The sequence below is a fragment of the Diospyros lotus genome, chromosome 1 (assembly GCF_014633365.1).
Source record: "Diospyros lotus cultivar Yz01 chromosome 1, ASM1463336v1, whole genome shotgun sequence".
Lineage (NCBI taxonomy): Eukaryota > Viridiplantae > Streptophyta > Magnoliopsida > Ericales > Ebenaceae > Diospyros > Diospyros lotus.
The window spans coordinates 36,852,944-36,873,855 of NC_068338.1; the positions used below are offsets into that span (position 1 = coordinate 36,852,944).

The following is a 20,912-nucleotide window of genomic DNA, read 5'->3' on the forward strand; positions in this document are numbered from 1 at the left end:
CCTCATTACTTAAATATATTTCATTTAAATTTGTCACATTATCATTTAAAGAAAAATATTTACAAAGATAAAAAGACAAATCAATCCATTGTTGAAACTGAATAATAGTTGGTGACAAATTAATCTAACTAAAATTAAATTAATTTTTTAGAGCGACAATTACCAGTGGTTTCATTTTTATTTTATTTGGAAAAGAAGAAATTTTTGCACACCACATAATACTACTCCCTTTGCATTTGGACGGAAGCAATCCAAATTTACATGGAATTTTGTTTTATTAGGATGTTATTATGTTGGTGAGTGAGTCGGGTTGATTTGATCTTCGAACTTAGACCTCATCATGCTCAAAACCAAAAACAGAGCTCAACAAAGATGGGATATTTCACATAAACAAATGAGAAAAATGGCATCTTCAACAGCAATAGACGGCTGGTTTCTTAGTTCTTGGGTTAGACAAACTGTAAAAACACAGAAATCGGAAACTGCTCTCAGAATACGCACAACTTACAGCACACAATTTGGCAAAAATTCAGTCTGGAGCAGATTTTGCAGCAGCTCAGAATGGAAGTAACTTCACTTCCAAAGCTTAACAGTCTTGTCATGGCTAGCCGAGGCAACCAAACCGGTCACTGTTGATACAGCCAAGCCCGCAATCAGTCCTTCATGCGCCGAGAGAGTCATCGTCTTGTTCTCCGTCATGTTCCAAAGCTCGAGGTTCTTGCAAAATGGCAGCGGTGTTGAGTTCATCAGAAACAGAAATCAGTGCCCGCTAGTGATTACAGAAGCTTAGGCACTGAGATAGAAGACAAAACATGAAGTAGACGCTGATCATGTTGAAGCATACATACATACATATATATATATATATATATATATATAGGAATCTTAAACTGACTTGGCAAAGAAGTTTGAGCTTTCACAAGGAAACATTAGAAAGACCTAATTTCTAGTCACCCGTTCATGGTGGACGGCATAAGTTGCCCAACTTGTGAGCCCCATTCATGTGAAAAAGCAATTCTTCAATTATGAGTTACCTTGATCTACCTTTCTTTCAAGGTGACTTGCTCGCATGATTAGTTAACGAATTCCAAAGTGACCATCTGGTTTGTGTGGGGCGACTTGGATTTAGGTGGTGTTTAATTCATGTAGGATCCGGTATCATTGTACCACTGATTAATTAACCAACCTTACAAATGAACACAATACTGATGTTTTTTGATATTACGAACAGTTGCAATACCAACTAAGTAATAGATGAGAAGTATCAAAACCATAACACAGACGTACAAGAACACATACAAGACATACCTGGTAACAGCCAATGACCAGCAGTGAAGAATATGTGGGATGGAAGACACAGGAATGGAATTTGTTGCCATTACAAAACTCATGAACACATTCCCCTTCTCTCCCACTTCCGAGTGTCCAAACTCTAACAGAGTCCTCACTGGCAGAGGCCAGAAATTCCCCAGAAGGATCCCAGCAAACAGAATGAATAGGTTTTGTGTGCCCCTACAAGAACGGATCCCAGACCAAGCAGTAATATCAACCACAGGAAGGGAGGATAGTGCAAGAAGACGTAAAGCATTTAAAAAGTGAAAAAAGAAAAGGCTTGCTACAAGTACGACTGTTATAAAAAAGAGATAACAATATCAGAAACAACTCATATATGAAGGCATAAATAGTTACATACTACACCGTAGCATAAATAGTAGCTTCACAAATTAAAAAACAACAGCTTGGTTCGTGTGATCATGCTTCAAAGTCCAGGTTAGGACGGATTTTTAATTTTTTGATTTAAAGAAAAAAAAGAAAGAAATGCCACTGGTTAAGTGTGCAGCTTGTGGGTTGCTTAAGTTCACAATATCATAGTTCAAGTAACCAGATCATCCAACTTTGGTTTGCTTGAATTTCATACTTTTAAAGGATGTAGAGAAGCTTCCAAAGTCACAGGAGACATTTTGCTTCCAATCCAAGAAAAAGAAAACCTAAAGAATCCAGAAGGTATTCACACATGACACTATCTAACCTCTCAAAAGCTATAGGAATCAGCTTTCCTTGTGCAATCATAACCCTTTTTCCTCTTCTATTTCTCATTATCCTTTTTGCCAGGGTGGTAGGAACTATTCTTCTGGTCACTACAGAGTAAATTCGGTGCCAGGAGGTCAACTTCAGTTAAAACAAGAAGCTCTTTATTCAATCCTATTAGGAACGGTTCTAGGGGATAAACCATATCCGTGGATGGTCACGACTCATCCAGGTTGGGTTTATCCTTGTCCCTGACAGAGACCATGTTGTAGGAGCAATTAATTGCTATCATCTATATATTGGAGCTCTAACCTAAATGAGGATGCAAATTACAGTAATCCATCCAAACAGAGTGACACCCATAATTTCTGCCCATTGTCCTATCTAATCTTTTTTGTTGGCTTCCTTACATCTCTCTCTTCTGCACCTCAATTCAAAGTGTTTCATGTTACAAGCAATTTCATTCAGGTGATTGAACCAATATTGCAATATCAGGATGTATTTGATCCCTATGCGAAAACAGCATATAACGCCTCCATCTGGATGCAAATAACTGCTTAATTTACAGGCCATTGCTCCCTTCTTTGCTTGGCCATGCCCTCACACCACATTCTCCCATGACACATTAAAGGTGTGTTTGATTGCATTATCTAGAATTTAATTCTAGGTAAATGATTGCTTAAAAAAACAAAAATCACCCTACCTTCTTGGAAAATGAATTCCATGGGAAGAAGCTTTAAATGCTTGTACCATACATATATTTTCCATAAAAAAGTTAAAAGAGTGTTTGATTGCTTCCATAGAAAATATATGTAATAATTATACATTTTCTATGGTAAACATGTGCAATCAAACACACTCTAACTTCACGTTACAGCACCTGCAACCACACAGTTTCCATTCTCACAGGATCATCTCCTTCGACAATGACTAACTCTGTCCAGTAATTACTTACTACAAAAAAAAGCTTTCCAACATATATCAAAAAAGAAATAGCTTTTGATTCCATTCTCATGTCATCCCTATTACAAAAGAACTTACAAATTTGATATACCCCTGAGAACTGTACATGCATTAATTTCAATCCAAATAAAAGCAATGGAGGCAGTAATTGGTACTAGGGGTGCATCCTTTTATACATGTAGTTCACAAGCACATACAGAACATACACCTTCAAACATAGTCCGGTTTCCAAAACCTGAGGACACCAACATAACTCAGGATTTGCTCAGAACTAATTAATTATAATTGTTTTGTTTTATAGGCCAAAATTGTTCGGTGAAAACCAGCTACACAAACACTCCGTGCAATAAATCTCCAAAAAAATATGTTTACGTTGTAGAGACCGGAGTAATTCAAGAAAAACACAAGTTGACCAATTTATCCTACGGAAAAACATTTTGAATCAACTTACTAAGTACCAACAATAATAATTTTGACCAGCAACAGTATGATATCATGAAAGCATATCCTAAGCATTAACAACATTAAACATCAAGCAAGACTAGTAATTACACGTCAAGTTTGAAGACTTAATCAAGTATGGTTTCAATTTAGCTAAGAATGCATGCTTGCTGTACATAATTTGTCAATGAACAATGATGTCCAAGTGTAATAGATTCCTCATGCATCAAACTCAATAGCCTTCAGTGGGCAAGCATTCAGACTTGTCCTTGTTATAAAAAGAAATTTCAATTCAGTAAAACAGGTTGAAACTTACATAAATCAAGCACCAATTTTTCTGCTTTTTTTTTTTTTTTCTGGCATTGGATAGTAATGACTTTCGACCGCAATTACTTCTTCTCATATAAGTCAAAACTTATATTATGGCATTATTTATGGACAAGAATAGGACCACTGTTGCCAGAGAAGCTTTGATGCCCAAAGTGGGTACAAGTGCACAACTACAGCTTATTCAAGCAAATGCCACTACTGCCTAAGCAATAGGGCTATAATCTGAAATAAACTAACCTGTAATGAATGCCGACAAGCTTGTGTCTCCACATCAAGTATGGACACAACATTCTCAGCGGCTGCAGCAAGATATCTTCCCAAACGGGGCTGAAATCTCACCTGGGCTGTGCCACCCTAATCAAAACATAGGGGAAAAATGATGAGAACAAGCTCCCAGCAGGGAAGGAAAATAACACACCGAGTCTTAATCCCACTAGTTGGAGAAAGGAAGGAAAATAACAGTGCACCAAGCCTTAAATCCAACTTAGCTGGGAAGGGAAAGAAAAATAATCAAATAAATAACTATGAAAAAATGGATCCACTATTATATAATCAAGGGAAGTAGTTCATTAGGATCTACCTTAAAAACTCCTGCACAATTACCATTGTTAATGCTCCAGTATCTTATCTGGCCATCTCCATCACAAGAACAGATAAGGTCATCCTTATTTGGATGGAAGTCTAGAGACATGACAGAAGCAGAATGTCCAGTAAAAGTACGAAGTGAATAGCCAGGCTGCAGTTGAAGTCAAATCAAGTTAAACAGATGCTGCATGAGGCAGGACCATCACACCAAAGAAGGAGATAGAAATGCCCACAGACAAAGACAAACTTTGTAACTAATATTCTCATCCCCTATTGCACAATTTATGCATCAAAGCAAACTGTTATATGTTATTTTATAATCAGGATATTTTGCACTTCGTGCCTTATAAATATAGATAGAGCTGACGCAATTGAGCTATCTTTTCTTCTCTTACTAATCCATAGGCATTCTCTTCTCTCTGTCTTTCTTTTCTTCCTGCTTTCATCTTTCTTCCTTTATTTATTTTTTGTTTTGTTGAAAAGCTACAAGTTCAAAATTCTCCATGTACCTAATAAAGTAATAATTCAATACTTGAGTTCATTTGACCTACTTATGAAGTAGAAGCCATCAGCATGTGAGGTCATGTGTTGAGAAACTAAATAATACAACTCCCCCTCAACCCCCAACCTTTTCTCTCAAAGAAAAGCTAATCAATCCAATATTTGCAGCGTGGATTTGTTATGCAATATCTATATTCCTCATGTTCCATTCAAAATTTATTCTTTTTCCGATCATGAAATGGAGGTAACCTAAGTATCCTTCCAATATACTGCCAAACTGTGAACACTAGAAAATGGCGGCCTTGTTTTCTCAATCAAAGACAGTATATTTTAGAATCCCAAAATATTGAAGATTTTTCAATAATATTCAGAAGCAAAACATCTTATGTCACAAGAAAGCAACAATAGTGGTGAATAAAATTTAAATCAACGGACAAAAAACAGGAGCATGATGAACCAAGTATGGGCTTACTAACATTGTCAGCATCCCAGACCCTGACAGTTTTGTCAAAAGAAGATGTTGCAAGACGTTGCATGCTTGGACTGAAACGGACATCAGTAACTAATGCAGAATGTTCTTCAAGCGTACTTTTTGGCTTTAAAGTATCTGTATACCACAATACAGCCTGCAACAAAATCCATAAAGTTGAAAGAGAACACATTACGCATCCCAGATTAATAAATCTATACAAAGGAGCTTCGAGTCTCCCTGCAGTTCATTTTTGTAGCTTTCAAATTTTTGTTGTCGTTCAACAATTCCTAGCCAAATAGTGGGACAAATGCTTGGTACGTTTAGTTTTCAACAATTCCTAAATCCTTATTATCCTCTTGAACGCACCTTTTTATCATGGCCACCACTTGCAAGGAGTTTACCATCTGATGAGAAGTGGCAACATACAACTTTGCTTGCACCAGCTCGAACAGAATTGACTTCGGTAAACGTGAAACCTGAAATCAATGCAAAGTAATACACTCAGAATGCACCCTAGTGGAACAAGCAAGATTATCATCGAAAGCACATCCACTATATAACACTGATTTCGCATGTGGCTTAATAACCACTCAAGTGTAATCACATTCACACCAATTGTCACATTTACAATTCAGGATTTACGACAAAAAGAGCCATACAAGGAACAGATACATAAATTAATGAAGAAATCCGATAGAATAATGAAAACTATCGCACTCTTCTCCATTAGCAGCTAGGATTAAATATACAAGACTCCTAGTTTGATACAAACTTATCTCCTAAACTTTAGCTACTAGATAAACCCTAAATTCTAGTACAAGATAAAATAATTCTAACTAATCTACAAATAATACACAAGATATATTAGATCAGCTTGAGGATAACTCGGGAGTTATCCTCTTATTCCTCTCATCTCATCCACAGATCATCTCCTCAATCCTTTAGGATTGGTTGTGCATCTTTATCTTTCAACACCCACCCTCAAGCTGAGGAATATATATCAAATATTCCCAGCTTGCTTCTTGTATATTCAAAACCTTGTTTTCCCATTGCTTTGGTCAAAATGTCTGCATGTTGTTCTTCTGTTGGAACATAAGTCAACTTAATGTTGCCATCTTCAAGCTCTTGTTTGACAAAATGGCGATCAATTCGGACATGCTTCATCCGATCATGCTGCACCGGATTGTTGACAATGTTGATAGCTGATTTGCTATCACTATAAAGAAATTTAGGAGATAATATCGACATAGACAAGTCATTCAACAGTCTTTCCACAAATTGCTTGAGCAATTGAGCGATACTCTGCTTCAACACTGCTGCGAGCTACCACTTGTTGTTTCTTGCTCCACCAAATCACCAAGTTACCCCATAATTTTGTACAATAACCTGATGTGAATTTGTTATCTTCCACAACACCTTCCCAATCAGAATCTACATAGCCTATTATTATCTCTTTGTCTTGGCTTTTTGTAAATAGTAAACCCTTACCTGGTGTTCCTTTAAAATATTTAAGGATGTGATAAGCTGCTTTCAAGTGTCTCTCAGTCGGTGAATGCATGAATTGATTAACAATACCCACAACATAGGTAATATCCGGTCTTGTGTGAGACAAATAAATTAGTTTGCCTACCAATCGTTGGTGCCTTTGTCCACTGGATGCTCTTCTTTTTCTTCTCTGTTCTTCTAGTTAGGTTCTAGAGGTGTGCTTGCTGGTTTACACCCCAATTTGCCTGTCTCCTTTAGCAAGTCAAGAATGTACTTTCTTTGGGATACAAAAATGCCATTCTTACTTCTTGCAACTTCCAAACCAAGAAAATATTGCAGTTCCCCCAGCTCTTTTACTTCAAAGGCCTGCCTTAGCTGTTCTTTTAGCTTCTCAATTTCTTAGTTATCATCTTCCGTGATAATAATATCATCCACATAAACTATTATAATTGTTCTCCTACCATCCTCCTTGATCTTTGTAAAGAGTGTGTGATCCGCTTGTCCCTACTTATATCCCAGCTTGTATAGAGTATCACTAAATCTTTTAAACCACACTCTAGGTGATTGCTTTAAGCCATATAGAGATTTTTTTAATTTGCATACCTTATCTCTTGTATTGTTTTTCTCAAACCCCGATGGTATTCTTATGTAAATCTCCTCCTCTAAATCTATGTTTAGGAAGGCGTTTTTGATGTCCAATTGGTGTAGTTTCCAGTCCACGTTTGTGGCTAAGGACAATAGAATCCGAATTGAATTGAGTTTGGCCACAGGAGCAAACATTTCTTCATAATCCAAACCTTGAGTTTGAGTAAATCCCTGAGCTACATGCCTTGTTTTATACCTTTCCAGACTTCCATCTGATTTATACTTTAGAGTGAGTACCCACTTGCTGCCAACTGCCTTCTTTTCCTCCAGAAGATCCATAATTTCTCATGTACCATTTTTCTCCAAGGCTGCCATGTCTTCCATAATTGCCATCTTCCAGTTTGCATCCTGCAATGCTTGATAAACGTTTCTAGGGATAGCTACACTGTCTAAACTGATAGTAAATGCCTTAAAGGAGGGAGACAATTTTGAGTATCCGATGATATCATTAATAGGATGCTTGGTGCACATCCTTCTACCTTTCCTCAATGCAATTGGGACACTTAGGTCATCAGCAAGTTGTTATTGTATATCAGTATCAATTGTCTTGTTTGGACTTACCTCCAGATTGGACAGATTGGTTGGCTGAAGAATAGCAGTTTTAGGTCTTTTGGAATAAGCCTTTAGAGGTTTAGTCAAGTCTTAATCACCTTGCTGGATTTCAGTCTCCTCTTTCTCCTCCCCTTGATGAGTTTCAGTAGGAGGAAGACTAGTAAGGGGATCGAGAGGCACGAAGATGACTGTACTCCAATTGTGGACTGGATTTTCATTTTGAATAGTATTGTGGAAGAATGGTTGGTTCTCAAGAAAGGTGACATCACAAGAAATAGTGAACTTGCGGGTTGTTGGGTTATAACACTTATAGCCTTGTTGGGTAAAAGAGTATCCAACAAACACACATTTAAGCGCTTTTGGGTCGAGCTTGGATGGATTTAACTGGTTCTGATGTACGAAGGAGGTACACCCGAAGACCTTAGGAGCAAGAGTATTTAAGACCCTGGAATAATGAGGGAAAGCTTCAAGGAATACATTTAAGGGGGTTTTATAGTTTAAGGTCTTTGAAGGAAGACAATTGATGAGATAAGATGCTATAAGAACAGCCTCTCCCCAATAAGAATGAGTAACTGATTGAGTGAACATAAGAGCCCTATTTTGTTGTAAGAACAACCTTTCAAGTAAGTGTCGGTTCTTCCTCTTGGCTACCCCATTTTGTTTAGGGTTGTATGGGCAAGAGCTTTGGTAAACAATACCATGCTCATTTAGATAATGATTAAAGTCATTTGAGAAGTATTCACGACCATTGTCACTTCTTAAAATATGAATGGAAGTTTGGAAAATATTCTTAACCATGAGATGAAACCGTTTGAAAACCATATAGGTTTCAGATTTATCTTTCATGAGGAAGACCCAACAAACTCGTGTGTGATCATCAGTGAAGGTGATGAACCACCGAGTGTTTGTTAGATTTGAAAGTCTGGCTGGTCTCCAAATGTCACTGTGGACTAAATGAAATGGCTGAGATGGTTTGTAGGAGTGTTTCGGATGAGAGCTCTTAGTTTGTTTTGCAAGAATGCAATGTTCACAATAGAAATCCTAAATTTTATTGATATAAATTGAAGGATACAAGACTCTAAGATACTCGAAGCTATGGTGTCCTAATCTTTGATGCCATAACATTTAATCAGAATCTAAAACTGCAGCTAAAGAGGATTGAACAAATGACCTACACTCCTTTTGGTAATCAAGATTGATGATTTGATATAGACCTCCCTTCTCTTCAGCTTTGCCAATCGTCCTCCCCGAAGATTTGTCCTGAAAAACACAATGAGAATAAGAGAATATCACTGAACAGTCTTTATCCTGAGTAATCTTGCTTACTGACAGCAAGTTACATCTCAAATTTGGCACATAAAGAACTGACTCTAATTTTAGCCTTACTACATAAGTTGTGCCCCTTCCTTGGACTAAAGTATTAGTTCCATTAGCCATAAATACAGTAATATTCTGATCACAAGATTTAAAATTGGATAGAATTTCAAGATCACCTGTCATGTGATCTAATGCACCAGTATCTATAATCCAAACACATGTGGTCAACCTTTTGGAGAACAAAGAATGACTGATCTTACCTTTTTAGCTAAGGATACCACCTGATTGTTGTTGTTGTCCATACTTTCGGTTGTCTTTTGCACCTTGGGTTGATTCAACAACTGCTGGAGGACTTCTAGTTGATCTGAGGTTAAAGAGATTGGCGTTGGTGTTGAATTCCCTTTTTCAGATTCCACCATATAGGCAGATTGCACACCTTTTCGCTGGTTCCTTGGTTTCCAATTGGTTGGTTTCTCGTGCAGCTTCCAGCAGGTGTCCCTAGTATGATGGGGCTTGTTACAACGATCACACTATTGCCTATCTTGCTGCAACTCTCCCTTAGTCGTAATAGATGACCGGCTACAGGATATGTTTTAAGGCAGAACTCTGTAACATGCCTTCGTTTGTTGAACCACTAGGTAGCATCACTTTCTTCCTACTCTCATCCCTTCTTACTTCGGCAAATACTTCTCTCATAGAGGGAAAGGGATAAGTTCCAAGCAATCGTCCTCTTACCTCATCCAAATCTGAATATAGACCTTGCAAGAAGTCAAATATCCTTTCTTTCTCCACCATCTTGTTACACTTCCTTCCATCGGCCGAGCATTCCCATGTGACCTCATGAAAGAGATCAACATCTTGCCATAATTTAGTCAAGGTATTGTAGTACTCAGTTACCGTGTTGTTACCTTACTTTGTTGATCGAATGGTGGATCGAACTTGAAAGCTTTGGGCAGTATTTTCAAGATCTGAATAGATCTCTCGAACAGCATTCCAAATCTCGCTTGTTGTTTCGTAGAAGAGGTAAGTTCTTCCTACCTTTGGCTCCATTGAGTTTACTAGCCATGCCATGACAATGGCATTCTCAGCTTCCCATACTCCATATGCTATTGAATTTTGGCTAGGCTTTACGATTTCTCCGGTTAGAAAGCCTACCTTCCTTTTTTCCTTTAATCACAAGCATAACTGATTGGGACCACTCTCGGAAGTTGGTTCCATTCAGCTTGTGTAAAGTAATCTGGAGGGAAGATCCATCGAAGACTAAGGAAGAATGTGACGAGGTTGCAGAGACTGAACTGCTCTTTGTTGGAAGAGGAATAGAAGTCCCCGTACTGGCTGTTTGATCATTAGCCATGGTGCAAGTTAAAGAGTTCTTTTACAATTAGAACTCTAAATAATTGGTGGCCACAGAAACTCGAAACCGAGCTCTGAAACCATGAATAATGAAAACTATCGTACTCTTCTCCATTAGCAGCTAGGATTAGATATACAAGACTCCTATTTGATACAAACTTATCTCCTAAACTTTAGCAACTAGATAAACTCTTAAATTCTAGTACAAGATAAAATAATTCTAACTAATCTACAAATAATACACAAGATATATTAGATCAGCTTCCTCTTATTCCTCTCATCTCATCCACGAATCATCTCCTCAATCCTTTAGGATTGGTTGTGCATCTTTATCTTTCAACAATTAAGAACTCCAATACATAGATTTTCTAGGCAATTTTTTTTTTTTTTCATGGCAAACTACTATGGTGTCTATATAAACCAAGAATTTACAGCAATGAAGGCGCCAATGGAAGAAGTTTCACCTCACCTTTGCTAACATCGATGCACCGTCCAATTGTATCTCTAGGATCGGTATCATCATGAGATAAAAAAGACTCAACATTATCATCAAGAGATCCATCCTCCACAAAACGATCCATATCAGCCTGCACAATATCTTTACCATCCCACTGCAAAAATGAAATGCCAATTGAGTTTATATAACTATGTGACCATATTTCAAGAAGTAACCAACAAATTATATTTGCCTCCAATGATGCAAAAATAAAGAGCTCATTCACCAGGTGATTTGACGGAGATGTAAGAGTGCCTGCACCATCAGTGCCAAACATCATCAAGGGCTTTGAACTACCACTATGTGGCAAAGCAGGCATTGAGATCACATCTCCAGGGGTATGAGTTGATGGCGTTGAGGGTGCAGAACTTGGGGAAGGTCCTGCTGTGTTGGCTGTTCCCGAGCTATTGGCAGGACCAGAAGATGACACAGGCTGCTTTCTCTTTCTCCCAGTCTGGTTTTTCAAAGCCTTTAAATGCACCAAAGACCATGTTAGGAATCTACTCTACAATTATAAAACAAAGTTCACTTAAACTCAAAGCTATCACTAAAACAAACAATTACAGAAATATCATTGGGTGATGCCTCACCCCCCCAAGACTGAGATGTAAATGCCGTTCATTGACCTTGATATATTATCCTAGGTACTTGCAAAATAAAAACAACCACATCCTCCTGATTCTCATAGTGTTAGCATTCTATAAAAACTCCTCTAGAAAGCCTAATGCAGAACAGTAGAGGAACAGCAAGAGGAAACAGTATAAAATTACTTCGACACACAGGGAACTCTACATATGTCCTAAAAAATCTAATAAAGCATAACTGAGAAGAGGAGGGAGGGGGCAGGTCCATTCCATTCCTTCGCATTTTTTTCCTATTAATTTCCCTCAGACAAATAGCCAGCCCCGATTCAGTTGCCTAGTTCCCTTATTGCATGTAATGAACTTCTTTGTTGTAACTTAAAAGAGGCTATATTTTATTAATGGTTATATCTCATAATATTCACTTATTACATGCCAGCATTCGTGTCTTTTTACTGCTGTAGACTGGTAAATCCCATGAAGTTCCATAATACATTTGTCACATTACATGTTTTACAAATCAAGGTTGCATTTGGAGGGAGAGAAAAAGAGCATATTATTAAGTCAATAGAGCCAGTCAAAAGGTTTATCAATGGTAATTTAACAGCCCAAGTAGAGCTGTTGAACAGGTTAGTGATCTAGTAACTAGGATATTTTCAACATGCAAAACACTATGGCTAGAAAAAAACTGATTCATCTGGGAAAAAGTGTAAGTAGAAGAGGGCAGACCTGATCATTTCCTCGAAAGGAGTTTGGCATACTACCATCTGCAGTGACACTGCCAGCACCTATAATTTTATCCTGTTGATGAAGATTGTGGTTTGAGGACTGAGATTGTTGGCCAGAAAGAGAATGCTGCTGCTGTTGTTGATTGTTGTTTTGTTGCTGCTGCTGTAGCTGGGCATTTTTTAACTACACACAAAGGATAAGTTATATAAACTCAAAGGCAGTGGTTTCTTAAGTTCAATGTCAAAATGGTAATGAAGAAAGAGAAGAGCATCCAGAGAAACAACTACTCTAATTGCAGATAGAAGGAACATGACAAGGGAAAAAGCACCTTGATTAACATCTCTGGATCCCCTCGAGACAAAACAGAACCAGCTTGTAAAGGTGATCCAACATTTGGAACTATATCGCCAACAGAATTTGTAAGTCCATCCTTCCCAAGACCCATGCTTCTGTTGTTGAAGAGCATTCTTAACCTTCTGCTCTCAACATCACTGGCAGATGAAGAGGTTAAATTTTGCTGTGCAAGCATGAGTTGTTGCTGGTGCTGTGGTGTCAACATCTGAAGTTGATTAAAGGGGTGAGGACTCTGCATAAATGATTTTTGTTGCTGGAGAAACCCAGAGCGAAGCTGATCCAAACCCTATAGAAAAGGAATGGGTAAAACAGCACAAAATATAATAAGAAATTAGGATTAAGATGATTGGACTACCAAATATGATATTGACCTATGTTATACATACTCAACTCAACCAATCTCAACTGACTTTCTCTCCATTAATCTTCAATAGATATTACCCTTATTGTCTCACATACTCATAAGTTCAGAATTCTATGTATCTTCTAGTTTCTACTCATTCAACATTGCATCCTCAGTTCAGCTGTTAAACCTTTGTTTCTTAGTTGCCATTTGCCAACACTTTTTACAGCAAAACATGACTCCTCTTATAGCCATCCAGTAATTTTTTTCTTTTTAGCATCAATGCTGTCTATGAATCATGGGAAACACCAAAAAGTTCAACCTGTGTTACACAGACCTGTATGAGACGCCAGTGTGTGTCCAAGCATCAGACCTTCATAAATCTTTAACCATGGGATAACAATGATATTTATCCAAAAGTTGGCTAACGATACATGGACCGTGTAGTGAACAAATAAAAACAAGTTATATTGTGTACCACTCTAGATTTAATGATGCTATTATTTGGAAATGTATTTGAAATTAATTGGAACTTAGATGAAAAAGAGATTAATTGATGTAGTGTGAGAGGAAGTATCAACAAAAACAAGTGCACAAATTGAGTTCAAACAATGAAAGATCAAATCTGGAACGAGGACATTAAAATTAGGGTTTAAGAAAACCTCAAAAAATTGAATTAGAGTAAAATGGCTGCCTACAAAGCGTCTTAAAAGACTAGGGTTACAGCAATAATTAAATATGAATCCTTGATCACAAAGGAATCCTTCTAATCTTAGGAATCCATCTATTTTAAGTCACATATCCCGTGAGTACTAATTAAAGCTAATATAATAAAAAAAAGTTTCCAAAACTTAATAACTTAAATACTAACCATAAAAAAAACAAATAAAACTAAAATAAAATAACAAATAAACAAAGAATCTGCTCCTACATTATTTATATCTCATATCCATGTTAAATTATTGAAAATTTTCTGTACCATCAAATTTGTGCTTCTTTTTCTTCAAAAATTACTAAAATTTGGAGGATCCAAGTGCTAAATTTTGGTATGGGTGTCAAAAACATATCCCACACCCTTACCACATGTCATCCTCATATCCTATAGACACCGGTACATGACACTAGGTCCAACATAAGTATGTGTGAAATAAAATGAACTAAAACAGGCATGGGTTTTCATTGTATGTGAAGATAACAAAAGCAGGGAATCATGGCATACTCACTGTGAGAGGCCATCCTTTTAATGTTAGGTTGTTACCACCTTGATTTGATCCTAAAACAACAAAGAACCATCAGATACAAGCATGCCCATATCAAGTGAACAAAAGAAATAACAGAGCAATTAAATTCCAGGAATTCTTCAAGAAATTCAAACATAAAATTTAAAGGCAGAACAAACCAAGAAATGCTGAGCTTAATGTAACCAACAAATGTTAGAAGAAAGATACAAGCTATTCAATGAAAAGAGGAGAATCAATTAAAAGATACCAGCAATTCCAATTAATGATCCTTCAGGGCCTGCAGCTCTTGCATTCAGCACTGGATTCATTTCAGTCTTTATGTCCTGCTCAAGACAAATTTATTGATGTAAGAGAAATGATCAAGATGGAGCCCATATGAATCAGTTTTTTGCTAGGAAAAGGAAAGTACTAACTGGTGCTGACACTGGAAGTTGCTGATTCCGAGATTGAACTTGAGGTGACATAGCACCTGCTGTACCATGCAGAACTTGCCTGAAAAATGAGGACAGTTATAACAGGGCATGAATGAGGTAACGAAACTGTTTATCTCAGATAAAATACAGATGTCAAAAGAAAGAATTTTTTATTAAAATACTATTTTAAGAAAAAAATTCCAAAATAGTATTTGTTTGAAACTATTTACCAAAATAGTATTGGGGTAATTAGTCAACGTGCCACATGAGCAGGGGTGGTTGCATAGCAATGGGTAAGGCAAAAACATTCTTTCCAAAAAACATTTTTAAGCAAAAAAAAAAAAATCTAAGCATGGGAAGGGTATCGGTGTGGGGGAAAGTTGGCCCATAAACACTCTTAGCATTATGGGCATGTTCCATTAAATTAATGCCTACTCAGTTGGTATAGGTGTGGGGGAAAGTTAGCCCATAAACGTGTTACAACCCTTGGGATAGAACTCACCCGCAAAAGCTAGCTGTTGATGGGAGGGTGTCCAAGAGGTTATAAACCCCACACCAAAAGCCCATACTTCCCGATGTGGGACAAGTCCCATACCTTGTAATGAACCATAACATACCACCACGTTCCACAGCCCAACGCCCACGATGGCAGGCTGTGCACTAGCCCAACTAGTCTCGGACGAACATTGCAATGCCAACATCACCTCCGTTGCTACTCGATTGCACTGGGAGCCATGGGGCCGACTCTAATACAACTATTACAACCCTTTGCGTAGAACTCACCCCCAAAAGCTAGCTATTGAGGGAAAGGTGCCCAAGAGGTTATAAACCCCACACTAAGAGTCCATATTTCCCGATGTGGAACAAGTTCCATACCTTGCAATGGACCATAACAAAACGCTCTTAGCATTATGGGCCTGCTCCATTAAATTAATGCATGCTCGGTCAGTATGGGTGTGGGGGAAAGTTGGCCCATAAACACTCTCAATGTTATGGGCCTCCTCCATTAAATTAATGCTTGCTCAATTAGTATAGGTGTGGGGGAAAGTCGGCCCACAAACGCTCTTAGCATTATGGGCCTGCTCCATTAAATTAATGCCTGCTTAGTCGCCAATCAACTTTTGTCTTCTCCATAGCAAAACCTAGAAGATTGCATACTCAATCCTAATAATATCCTATAGAATGAACATTAATGGTTGTCTTCTTCATCATGAATGTTTGTCGACCTATTTTCTGTATGTTAATTCCTGTTCCTTCAATGTCCCCCCTTCTTTAGTTTCTTCAGGAATTAGTTTCAGTTACCATTGCCATGCTACAAGACATGGATGTTGTCCTTTTCCCATTGTGGCCCTCTTATATGGATGGAATGCATAAAGAGCCAATTCCAGAATGTTGTGGCCTTGTTCTGGTGGCCTGTGACCAAGATTGATTCATAGATACGCCTTTAATAAGACAAGTAGAACTCAGTGCATCTCTTTTATGGCTTTGCCCATAAACACTTTGGTAAGAGTGTTTATGGCTTAATAAATGCTCTTGCCAGAAGCGTTTATAAGCCAGCTGCATAAACGTCTTGCCAAGAGCGCTTATGCCTCACCACATGCCACAAGCCTCTGTGGCAGCCTGTGTTCAAGGACCAATACCAATTCAGCAATAAGTTTGAAGTAAGTAATTTTGGGAAAATTTTATTAATATAATATTATGTTGGAGGAAAACTCCATAAGAAACTCCATGAGAACAAAGCTTCCCATCTGTTTTACATGAACCTCGAAAACATAAACTTTATATCAGCAGAAAGCAGTTGTACAAAGATCGGAATTTTCAAGTAAAAATGTAACATGGTGAAATGCGTTGTCCCTTTTTGACATACCCATCTGTTTTACATGAACCTCGAAAACATAAACTTTATATCAGCAGAAAGCAGTTGTACAAAGATCGGAATTTTCAAGTAAAAGTGTAACATGGTGAAATGCATTGTCCCTTTTTGACATACCCATCTGTTTTACATGAACCTCAAAAACATAAACTTTATATCAGCAGAAAGCAGTTGTACAAAGATCAGAATTTTCAAGTAAAAATGTAACATGGTGAAATGCATTGTCCCTTTTTGACATACCCATCACCCCCCCCCCCCCCCCCCCACCCAAGTTATCGAGTCAAATTAATGTAAACTGATGAAATTGCACAGAAAGTACCCTGAAGGCTGGCCAGCTGCAGCAGCTGACTTTAGCATTGATGCATGGTTTGGATCCAAAAGCTGACCCATATTCTCACCAAATCTTTGCTGAAAGCAAAAACAATGGGTTAAAACTGGAACAGGGTTAACAATTCAAAAAACAAATTTATACCTTCATAGCCACATCATCTAAAGAATCCCTTTGCAGAGGATGTTTCAATCTTTCCTCGTACATCTTTGTAGCCAAAGCATTAGCCGTTCCAGGGTTCTGTCTCATAAGGGGATCATTGACAACAATCCCATTAGCTGAGCCATTTAGGACGTGAGCCCCATCTCTTCGTTGCTGCAGCTGCTGCTGCTGTGTCTGTTGTTGTTGCTGCTGCTGCTGCTGCACCTGTTGTTGTTGTTGCTGATGCTGCTGTTGTGCCTGCTGAGCATGCCTCTGCAGAAAGAGCTGCTGCATCTGCAGCTGCTGCTGTTGCGGGTGCTGCAGTTGTTGAGGTTGCTGCTGCTGTTGCTCCCTGGCTTTCATTACCTGAGTCTGCAATTGTCAGGTCCGTACCAGTTAACATGCTGTATATAAACATATAAGTACACCCCAAGAAGCATGGATGCTTCTAAGTTCTAACAAGGAGCAATATCATTGCCAGATAAATGCTGAGAGCAATAATCACTAGAAAGACACATCCAAATCTGTTCTGCTGTTTGTTCTAATTCTTTAGAATCAGACAAGCCTAAAACTCTAGGTGACTACTACATTGCATCCATGTCTATTTTGTGCTTCTCAGCATAAGTGCGTTCACATGTAAATTGGGAAACTTCCTAAAACAACTCAGCACTGGAGCCAGAACAAATTTTCACCACGCTTTTGCAAGTAAAAACACATCACCAACCCATTCAGCACACACAACTTTCCTAACATTTTCTTATAATAATGAGAAGGAAGAAGTTCTTCCATCATGCCCCAAATTTCCTCTCAATAATCAAGAGATCTTTAAACAAGTCCGTCATAGACCACGTTCCTTGCACAGCCAAAAGGTTAATGATCAATGCAAATTCTCAATAACTGATGGGAACTCTAAAACTCCAGCCTGTCTAAAATAGAGTAAATGACTTCAACTTTAACGTTAGTAAAGATCTAAAAACACTTTAAGATATGGGTTTGCCACAATGTGACTAGTTGTATATATGAAATCAGTAAGTCTCTCTCCAATTCCAAACCCGCCTCAATTATGAATTGATTGACAAATAAACCATGTTTTAGATCAGCCAGGATATTAAAAATGTGCAGCATTTCTGGTAAGTAGAAAAGTATTTAGGGATATAAAACACTAGGCAGTCTCATAATTTAATGGGAAAAATTTACAACAGAAGATAGAGAAATTAGGGGAGGAATGAGAAAATGCAAAAGTTACATTCCTTAATTAAATATAACTAGTTAGCTAAAGGCCACAAAACCACAATCTACAAAATGCAATTTCGTTTTGAAAAAGAAAAACAGAAAGTAAAATAGAAGTGCTTTTTCTTATTGATGATGAAGAGAACAACCACTTAGTAAACAATGTTAAAAAACAAAAAATAGTGGCAGTAGATTTTTTTAATGAATTGAGTTAAGACAAATGAGTCAACTAAAAAAGACTGACATTAAGCATTTGTCAGATTGGCTGAGCATATGCTATGTGTGAAATTTATGCATGTGTTACAAATGATGTGCATCTCTACCCAAAATCATATGAGGGTCCCACTAGCTAGCGAGCAAGAGTAAATCACCTAAGGACAAGCTAAAAAGGGACTGAGCCTTGCAGGACCTTTTGATGACTGTTAAATTAAAGAACATTGAATCCAATTAAACACAGCCCAAAATTCTTTCTGAATAGAATATTGAGAAGAAAAAGTTCACACAACGACCTCGATGTACGATGCAGCAACCTCTGAGTGCTTCTCATTTGTCCTAGCAATGAATATGTCCCAAAATACAGACCACCACTCGAACAGAAAGCCACCAGGAGCATCAATAGCTGAAATATCCATGTCCCAGTATTTCAAAAGAATTGTAAATGAAAAAACTGAATTCACAACTCAGATAGGCTTTATCTTTACGTTCTATTTTTTGCTTACCAACTGGGTCAGAGGATACTTTTCCTTCAGCTAGAAAAGCCTGTGCAGTAGCTTTTAGATCCCTTTTCACTAAGTAATCATGGATATACACATCTAGCCTGTAGTCCAATAAGAACATGTTGCACCAAATATCAGGGGAAAAAGTGAAACTTCGCATAAACAGAGACTGACGTTTGCATGCATAAAACCCAACAACAATGATAAAAATGCCCAAGGAAATAGACAACATTCTGCAAGAATAATCAATAAATTTAACAATGAAAACTGGTGTTCAAGAAATTCAAACTCAAAGCTGACTTAAATTTCTATGACGCCGCAACATAGAGAGACTACAAAATATTAAGAACCAGCACCTACAATCCTAACTATTTAGCAAAATAAGTTCAGCAAATCAGCCATGAAAAAGCAGATTTGCACAAATTCAGGCCAGGAAAACATTTCAGAAAAGAAACCCTAGAAATGCCAAAATGAGCAGAACGACAGTAACTCATTTAAACACACAAAAACGCGGGGAGAAAGGGAAACGTTTTAATAAATAGAATACTAAACCCGGAATCAAACATCAAACTCAAATCTACAGAAGAGAAAGTAACATACCCATTCATCGAAAATGCAAGAAAACCCGCTTAGCTTCTGGAATTAAGGGAAAGAAAAAGAACAGAAGGTAATGAAGATTAAAAATAACACTCACATTTTGTCGGCTTCCCAGTTGTTCTGCGACATTTTGTTCAATCCAACAATAACACCAATCCAATCCAATGGTTTCTTCCACTTCTACTCCATCAACCTAATACAATCACCCATGAAAATGAAAAGGAAAAGGAAAAGGAAAAGGGAAAAGGGTTTTCGCTATCAGAACGAAGAGTCTCCGAAAAACAACATCGACAGAGGCACAGAAGCAGAGAAACAGCAAAAATAAGCAGAAAGGATGAAATAAAATAGTAAAATACTACCGAAACAGGAAGATAAATTGAGAAAACGAAATATCTCTCTGCAACAGTGGCGCCTGAAAATTGATAATTTTTTTATTCCAAACAATTGCATAAAAGTAGTGGGTTGGGCGTATCTTTGAATGATTAAATATTGGGCATTGAGAATAAACAATGGAAGGAAGATGGATAGAGGCACGGATACGTACTCAAGCTCGAGAAAAGAGAGAAGGGAAATCTCTTGTCTGAGAGCTTTCCCTTGCATTAGAGTAAAAATGTAGCCTTTTGTCTGAGGTTTCTTTTCTTTCTCGTAGCTTTGCTGGGTTTCCTTCTCTCTCTCTTTCTTCCCTTCACTTCCGTTGCCCCCCCCCCCCCCACAAGATATGATTTGGCTCTTGCCATTGAATTTACCTTTAAACCCCTTAGGTCGGTCCGCTCTACTGTATCACAATATCACAATACCGTCCATATAAATATAAATTTTAATTTACCAATTATTTTTATTTATTAATTAAATTTTTGAAAAACTTCAATAATTAATATTATATATCAATGTTATTTTTATTCTATTAACTCTCCTCCTCTCTTTGCAAGTTAAATTATCATTATTTTAATCATGTCTTATGTCTTGAGTATATTATTTTTAATTAGAGTAATTTCCATCAGAAATCGCATTTTTAATTTGTTTATGTTTTGCTAAATAAGAATTTTGCTAGGTAGTATCTTATTAAAGTGTAGTAAATGTATATTTTTTAATATTCATACATTCTTATTAATTAATAAAATATTTAAATATTAAAAATAATATGAATTAATCCGTCTCCAATTATGGTTTAAGCCAAAATTTGAGGAACCAAATCAAA

General features: G+C 37.4%; 1 protein-coding gene across 2 annotated transcripts; it reads right to left on the minus strand.

Annotated features, from left to right (window-relative positions):
- Positions 1–394: 394 nt before the first annotated feature.
- LOC127810969 (transcriptional corepressor LEUNIG-like) lies at positions 395–20,412 on the minus strand. Of its 2 annotated transcripts, XM_052350626.1 has the most exons (20): positions 20,259–20,412; positions 20,074–20,126; positions 19,812–19,907; positions 19,121–19,218; positions 18,911–19,020; positions 17,175–17,543; positions 17,022–17,110; positions 14,830–14,908; positions 14,664–14,739; positions 14,399–14,448; positions 12,807–13,118; positions 12,479–12,661; positions 11,395–11,637; positions 11,142–11,283; positions 5,687–5,796; positions 5,325–5,474; positions 4,343–4,498; positions 4,000–4,116; positions 1,309–1,512; positions 395–717 (listed from the first exon to the last, which is right to left on the minus strand). In XM_052350626.1, exons 3-20 carry the CDS (start codon positions 19,841–19,843, stop codon positions 574–576), a joined length of 2,664 nt encoding a protein of 887 aa, XP_052206586.1. In that variant the 5' UTR covers positions 19,844–19,907; positions 20,074–20,126; positions 20,259–20,412; the 3' UTR covers positions 395–573. The 2 variants fall into 2 exon arrangements, with proteins under 2 accessions (XP_052206586.1, XP_052206576.1); XM_052350616.1 differs by lacking the exon at positions 20,074–20,126.
- Between the last annotated feature and the right edge of the window lie 500 nt (positions 20,413–20,912).

Coding starts and splice junctions, on each gene's coding strand:
- LOC127810969 (XM_052350616.1), bottom strand. CDS start 19,843: ATGTCGCAGAACAACTGGGAAGCCGACAAAAT. Junction 14,740..14,829: donor AACTTCCAGTGTCAGCACCA/GTTAGTACTTTC, acceptor TGTCTTGAGCAG/GACATAAAGACTGAAATGAA. Junction 1,513..3,999: donor CTTGTCGGCATTCATTACAG/GTTAGTTTATTT, acceptor CCGTTCTTGTAG/GGGCACACAAAACCTATTCA.